The sequence below is a fragment of the Lygodium microphyllum genome, chromosome 24 (assembly GCF_053477565.2).
Source record: "Lygodium microphyllum isolate KBCC chromosome 24, Lygodium_microphyllum_v1.1.10, whole genome shotgun sequence".
Classification (NCBI taxonomy): domain Eukaryota; kingdom Viridiplantae; phylum Streptophyta; class Polypodiopsida; order Schizaeales; family Lygodiaceae; genus Lygodium; species Lygodium microphyllum.
In genome coordinates this window covers 95,610,925-95,618,159 of record NC_141158.1, presented here as the reverse complement: position 1 = coordinate 95,618,159, position 7,235 = coordinate 95,610,925, and the positions used below count along the sequence as shown (strand labels likewise).

At 40.5% G+C, this 7,235-nt stretch overlaps 1 protein-coding gene across 1 annotated transcript; it reads right to left on the bottom strand.

Annotated features, from left to right (window-relative positions):
- Positions 1–434: 434 nt before the first annotated feature.
- LOC148015390 (UDP-glycosyltransferase 85A2-like) lies at positions 435–2,758 on the bottom strand. The gene is made up of 2 exons (XM_087665594.1): positions 1,933–2,758; positions 435–1,638 (listed from the first exon to the last, which is right to left on the bottom strand). The coding sequence occupies exons 1-2, from the start codon at positions 2,603–2,605 to the stop codon at positions 665–667; spliced, it is 1,647 nt and encodes a 548-aa protein (XP_087521720.1). The 5' UTR covers positions 2,606–2,758; the 3' UTR covers positions 435–664.
- Positions 2,759–7,235: the final 4,477 nt, after the last annotated feature.

Genomic DNA, 7,235 nt, shown 5'->3' with positions numbered 1-7,235 from the left:
AGTATGGATTGTGGTGCATTCTCTCTCTCTCTCTCTCTCTCATATATGAAACACAATTTTTCTTGATTTGCAAAACAAGAAATTACTACAATTATTCTTGATTATGTACAAATGATGTGTCACACATACCTGTAGAAGTACTAATAGGGAGGTTGACACAATAGTTTTATTATTGTCATATGTGTAAAACTATGTGTGTGTATGTGCACTACACTTTTATATCCATGTGTGTATGTGCACTACTCTTTTATATCCATGTGTAGTTGTTGATATCATGTGTAGTTGTTGATATGATAAAGCTTAGCATGTCAAAAACACAAAATGGTCTGCATTCATGTGTGTGTAACTATGTGCATGTATGTGGACTACACTTTTATATCCATGTGTAGTAGTTGATATCATGTGTAGTTGTTGATATGATAACGCTTAGCATGTCAAAGACATACAATGATTTGCATTCACGTAATCACAAATATTGGACTTGTCACGTCCATAAACATTACGTGTGGGTGTAATGGTCCTGCCACACAGCCTGAGTCTCTACTTGAACTTCAAAGAAAAGATGGTATAATGATAGTATAGGCTAATTTTTGCAAGGAGGGAGGAAGCAGGACATATCACACCACCTAGCCTTGGACTTATTTGACTTGTAAGAAGAATGTGGCTAGAAGAGGGAGTCGATGAAAGAGTCAAGACTTTGACGGGAAGGCCCGCTTTTCTGAACAGCATTCTTTGCAGCGTCACGGAGCCTCTTGAGTCGGAGCCTCATATCCTTGCTAAGCTTCTTATCCATGAGGAACCGCACCTTCTCTTGGATCTCATGTCGAGAGACGAGGTCGCATCCGACGCCGCTGCGGCCCCCGGCTTCCTCTTTTTCGTCGGTTACATCAGCATCGAACTCCAGGCCGACCTTCCATTCGTCCACCACGCACCGGCAGTCCAGCATCTGATCGGCGAAGTAGGGCCAGCAGAGCATCGGAACGCCCCGGACTATGCTCTCAAGGACAGAGTTCCAGCCGCAGTGCGTTAGGAAGCCTCCCACCGCCGGGTGCGCCAGCACTTCCAGCTGCGGGGCCCACCCGACGAACATCGATCTCCCGCTACCTGTCATCCGCTCCGCGAATCCCGCCGGGAAGGCTGCGTCCGCCCCGAACATGAGCGCCGGCCGAACCACCATCAGCACCGGACATTGGGTCCCTTCGAGGCCTGCGGCGAACTCCTGTATCTGCCGAGCGGATAGCATGGTGATGCTCCCGAACGAGACGTACAGCACCGAGCCCCGTTCCTGCCGGTCCAGCCACCCCATGCACCCCTCCCCCTCCTCCGGCCACAGCGACGTCCCCAGCTTCATCCTGTCTCGGGTTTCCGCATCCAGTATCTCTTCTGCGTCGATGAACTCGTCGGGAAGTAGCGGGCCTATCACTGGCGTCCTGTAGGGCTGAGCCTGCACGAACGCCAGGGCGGCCGGTTCGAGTTCCGGCAGGGTGTTGAAGAGGACCGCCGCATTGTCGTACACTGCTCTGAAGTTCTCGATGAGGTACGAGAAGACGAAATCGGATGGGTCGCAAGGCTGGAGGAACGTAGGAACCTCGCTGTGGCGCAGGGGCGGGCATCCAGGGATGCATGTCACGAGCTCATCTGCAGCAATAACGATTTGATAGACTGAGACCAGAGTAGACTAATATTACTGTGCAGTATTAGACACAGCGAGAGAGAGAGAGAGATGATCAATGTACAGTAACAGTATAGCTTTCCAATGTAACAGCAGTCCACTGCAGTACTATAGACTGCGACTAGAGTAGAACAATATACTAGGGTACTATGTATATATACACAGAGAGAGAGAGAGAGATAGCGATCGATGTGAAGGAGAAGGAGAGAGCGCGCGCGATTCTGACAAGTAATTCTGTAGTTTTTCCATGTGACAGTTACCCTTGGGTGGCCTGTAGCCCCCCGTGAAGATGGCGTGAGCCGCATAGCTAGCAGCGTTTTGCGTCCAGAAGCCGACGTGAGGTATGCCAAGCTTCTTGGCAACACGAGGTGTGGGGAAAATAAAGACGTCGGCGATGATGCAGGAGACAGGAGGGCCCAGCAGCTCCTCCTCCACGAGGCGGCATAGCCGAGGCTCCATGTCGATGAGCGCTTGGCATGTTTTAGGCACGTCCGTGTAGGTGTAGTCCTCTGGGGTGAGGCCATCCGGTATACCCACTAGATTGATGCTCATGTCCTGCTGCTGCATATTCAGTGTTCCTTGTTCGTACCTCTGATCGGAATCCTGAGTATTTCTGTAATTGAAATAATCGCGGCCGGGGAGGGGCACCTTCGCTTCTTCCTGCGCGCGCAGCAGCCGCTCGTGATTGTACTGCGTGTTCACGAACGTGACCCACACACCTCTCGCAGCCAGCTTCTTGCACAAGTGCATCATCGGATTGATGTGCCCCTGCGCGGGGTATGGTACTACTAGCACATGCGGTTGCAGCTGCTTCTTCTTCTTCACCTTCTCCTCCTTCAATCCATCCGATATACGATCAATACATGCTACAGCTGGCTGAGCTGGAGATTCCTTGAGTCCCTCCTCAATCTCCTGCACATGACTAGGAGCCATAGTCAGCTACCTCACTCTTCTTCTTCGTCGTCGTCTTCTCTGTCCCTAGACTCCCAAGTTCGGCGTCTCTCCCCGACGTGTGCTGCTCTTTCTCGAGGCCCATATCTCTCTTTTAGCGTGTATGCTGAGCCCATCAAAGTTCATCTGCCACACGGAAGGGGTCATAGACTATAGTTCATGTCTGCCACACGACTCGGGCGTTTTGTCCTGACGTCTGTCGTTTATTTCTTTTCGAAAATGCTGGAGCCCGTTCAAATTTACAATTACAATTACAATTACAATGTTGTGAGCTTGTGAAGCGCCAACCAAAAATACAATAGTATCTCTTTTGGTATAATTCAACATTTGCATTTCGTGTCAAAGAGCGCACGGAATGCTAGGCCTCTTTGCCGAAGCTGCAAGTAAAGTTGTGTTGCTATCGTATAAATTCGCTCAACAATCCATCTCTCTTTTTTTTTTCTTTTTTTTAATTTTTTTATTTACTCTCTCTCTTTCTCTTTCCCTCCAAATTTCTTATGTTTAATTTTCTCTCTCTTTTTTTACTTTTTATTTTAATTTATTTTTTCTCCTCTCTTGGTTCTCTCTATCTCTCTTTTTATTCTCCCCCTTCTCTCCTCTCTTTTCCTTCTCTCCCATTTCTCCTTTTTCTTTTTTTTTTCTCCTTCTCACTCTTCATTCTCTTTTTGAAATTTTTCTTCTCTCTCTCTCTCCTTTTCTTTTCTCTCTCCTCTATTTTTAATTCCCTCTCTTTTTAAATTTTATCTTTTCTCTCTTTAAAATTCTCTTTACATGTTTCCTCTCTCTCTCTCTCTCTCTCTCTCTCTCTCTCTCTCTCTCTCTCATTCTTCTTCTTTTACTTTCTTTCCCCTCCCCTCAGTCTCTCTTAAAGTATGTAAATTTTATATTTTTCTCATGTATAATTCTCTCTTTATGTTGATATTCTCTCTTTTCTTCTCCTTTCTCTCTCTTTCCTCTTTTCTCTCTCTCTCTCTCTCTCTCCGTCCCCTTTTCTTCTACCCTCCTTTCTCCTAATTTTCTTTTTTTTCATCTCTTCCTCTCTCTTTTTTAAATTTTATCTTTTCTCTCTCTCTCTTTTCCCTCTTTCCTTTTACTCTCTTCCTTCCTCTTTCTAAAAAAATATTTAAATTGAAAAAATACTTCTCTTTTCACTTTTTTTCCATCTCTCTTTCCCTTTTCCTCTTTCTTCTTCTTCTCTCTCTCTCTCTCTCTCTCTCTCTCTCTCTCTCTCTCTCTCTATCCTCGCTTTTCTTTTTTCTCCCCTCTCTCCTCTCTTTTCCTTCTCTCTTTATTTTTTCTTTTAGCTTTCTTTTAAATTTTATTTCCTCTCTCTATAATTCTCTCTCTGTGTTTAAATTCTCTCTTTTTTTTCTTCTTTTCTCTCTCTCATTTTTTTTCTCTCTATCTCTCTCCCTCTTTTCTTCTTCCCCCTCTCTCCTCTATTTTTCTCTCTCTATGTCTCTCTATCTCTCTGTCTCTTTATCTCTTAAATTTTATACTTCCTCTCTCTATATTTCTCTTTCTCTATATTTCCCCTCTCTCTCCCTCCCTCTCCTCTTCTTTCTTTTTTGCTCTTTGTATATTTCTCTTTGTTTCTCTCTCTCTCTCTCTCTCTCTCTCTCTCTCCATGTATTTTTCTTTTCCTCTCTCTTTCTCTTTTAAGTTTTTTCCTCTTACTCTCTTTTCTGTCTATTTTTTTTCTCTCTATTTTTCACTTTTCTCTCTTTCTCTTTCTCTCCCCCTATTTTCTCTCTCTTTCAAATTATATATTTAATCTCTATCTCTCTCTCTAAGTTAAAAACTATATGAAAAAAGTTTTAATTAAAAAAAGACTATTCTCTTTTCTCTTTCCATCCTCTCTTCACCTTTTTCTCTTTCTTCTTCTTCTTCTTTATCCTTCTCCTTCTTCTCCCTCTTTTATCTCCCTCTCAAAGTGTGTGAAAAACTATGTCCACAAAACTTTAAATTAGAAAAATCTTATAAAAATATTTAATTAATTTTTTAATTAAAAAAATTTAATCTAAGAGAGAGAAAACCTAGGCCCTATACATGAGAGAGAGGAGGAAAGTGGGAGAAGGAAAATGTTTAATTTAAAAAAGACTATTCTCTTTCCTCTTTTCCCTCCTCATCTCTCCGTCTTTTTCTTCTTTTCTCTCTCTCCCTCTCAAAGTGTGTAATTCTCTCTCTCTCTCTCTCTCTCTCTCTCTCTCTCTCTCTTTGCCTTCTATTTTAGTTTATTTTTTCTCCTCTCCTGGTTCTCTCTATCTCTCCTTTTATTCTCCCTTCTCTCTCTCTTTTCTTTTCCTTCTCTCTCCCTCTCCTCCTTTTTCTCTTTTTTCTTCTTCTTCTCTCTCTCTTCATTCTCTTTTTACATTTTTTCTTCTCTCTCTCTCTCTCTCTCTTTTCCTTCTATCTTTTCCCTCTATTTTTAATTCTCTCTCTCTTTCTTTCTAAATTTTATCTTTCCTCTCTCTATAATTCTCTCTACATGTTTCCTCTCTCTCTCTCTCTCTCTCTCTCTCTCTCTCTCTCATTCTTCTTCTTCTTCTTTCACTTTCTTTTCCCCCTCCCAGTCTCTCTTAAAGTATGTAAGTTTTATCTTTTCCCTATGTATAATTCCCTCTTTTTATGTTTATATTCTCTCTCTTCTCTCTCTCCCCCCTTTTCTTCTACTCCCCTTTCTCTTAATTTTTTTTTTAAATTTCTCCTTCTTTCTTTTAAATTTTATCTTTTTTTTCTCTCTCTCTCTCTCTCTTCCTGCTCTTTCCTTCTACTCTGTCCCTTCCTCTCTCACTCAAAAAATATTTAAATTTTAAAAAATGATTTTCTCTTTTTTCTTTTTACCCATCTCTCTTCCTCTTTTCCTCTTTCTTCTTCTTCCTTTTCTCTCTCTTTCTTTCTCTCTCTCCCCCCACTTTTCTTCTTTCTTTCCCCTCTTCTCTCTTTTCTCTCTCTCCTCTTTTTTTCTTATTCTCTCTTTAATTTTTTTCTTTTCTCTTTCTTTTAAATTTTCTTTTCTCTCTATAATTCTCTCTGTGTGTTCAAATTCTCTCTCTTCTTCTTCTTCTTTTCTCTCTCCTTTCTTCTCTCTATCTCTCTTCTCCCTTTTCCTCTCCCCCTCTCTCCTATCTTTTCCTCTCTCTCTCTCTCTCTTTCTCTTAAATTTTATATCTTCTCTCTCTATAATTTCCTTTCTCTCTATTCCCTCTCTCTCTCTCTGTGTTTATTTTAATTTATTTTTTCTCCTCTCTTGGTTCTCTCTATCTCTCTTTTTATTCTCCCCCTTCTCTCATCTTTTTTCCTTCTCTCTCCCTTTTCTCCTTTTTCTTTTTTTTTCTCCTTCTCACTCTTCATTCTCTTTTTGAAATTTTTCTTCTCTCTCTCTCCTTTTCTTTTCTTTCTCCTCTATTTTTAATTCCCTCTCTTTTTAAATTTTATATTTTCTCTCTTTAAAATTCTCTTTACATGTTTCCTCTCTCTCTCTCTCTCTCTCTCTCTCTCTCTCTCTCTCTCATTCTTCTTCTTTTACTTTCTTTCCCCTCCCCTCAATCTCTCTTAAAGTATGTAAATTTTATATTTTTCTTATGTATAATTCTCTCTTTATGTTTATATTCTCTCTTTTCTTCTCCTTTCTCTCTCTTTCCTCTTTTTTCTCTCTCTCTCTCTCTCTCCGTCCCCTTTTCTTCTACCCTCCTTTCTCCTAATTTTCTTTTTTTTCATCTCTTCCTCTCTCTTTTTTAAATTTTATCTTTTCTCTCTCTCTCTTTTCCCTCTTTCCTTTTACTCTCTTCCTTCCTCTTTCTAAAAAAATATTTAAATTGAAAAAATACTTCTCTTTTCACTTTTTTTCCATCTCTCTTTCCCTTTTCCTCTTTCTTCTTCTTCTTCTCTCTCTCTCTCTCTCTCTCTCTCTCTCTCTCTCTCTCTCCTCGCTTTTCTTCTTTCTCCCCTCTCTCCTCTCTTTTCCTTCTCTCTTTATTTTTTCTTTTAGCTTTCTTTTAAATTTTATTTCCTCTCTCTATAATTCTCTCTCTGTGTTTAAATTCTCTTTTCTTTTTCTTCTTTTCTCTCTCTCATTTTTCTATCTCTATCTCTCTCCCTCTTTTCTTCTTCCCCCTCTCTCCTCTCTTTTTCTCTCTCTATATCTCTCTATGTCTCTGTCTCTCTATCTCTTAATTTTCATACTTTCTCTCTCTATATTTCCCCTCTCTCTCCCTCCCTCTCCTCTTTTTTCTTTTTTGCTCTTTGTATATTTCTCTTTGTTTCTCTCTCTCTCTCTCTCGCTCTCTCTCTCTCTCTCTCTCCATGTATTTTTCTTTTCCTCTCTCTTTCTCTTTTAAGTTTTTTTCTCTTACTCTCTTTTCTGTCTATTTTTTTCTCTCTATTTTTCACTTTTCTCTCTTTCCCTTTCTCTCCCCCTATTTTCTCTCTCTCTTTCAAATTATATATTTAATCTCTATCTCTCTCTCTAAGTTAAAAACTATATGAAAAAAAAATTAATTAAAAAAAGACTATTCTCTTTTCTCTTTCCATCCTCTCTTCATCTTTTTCTCTTTCTTCTTCTTCTTCTTTATGCTTCTCCTTCTTCTCCCTCTTTTATCTCCCTCTCAAA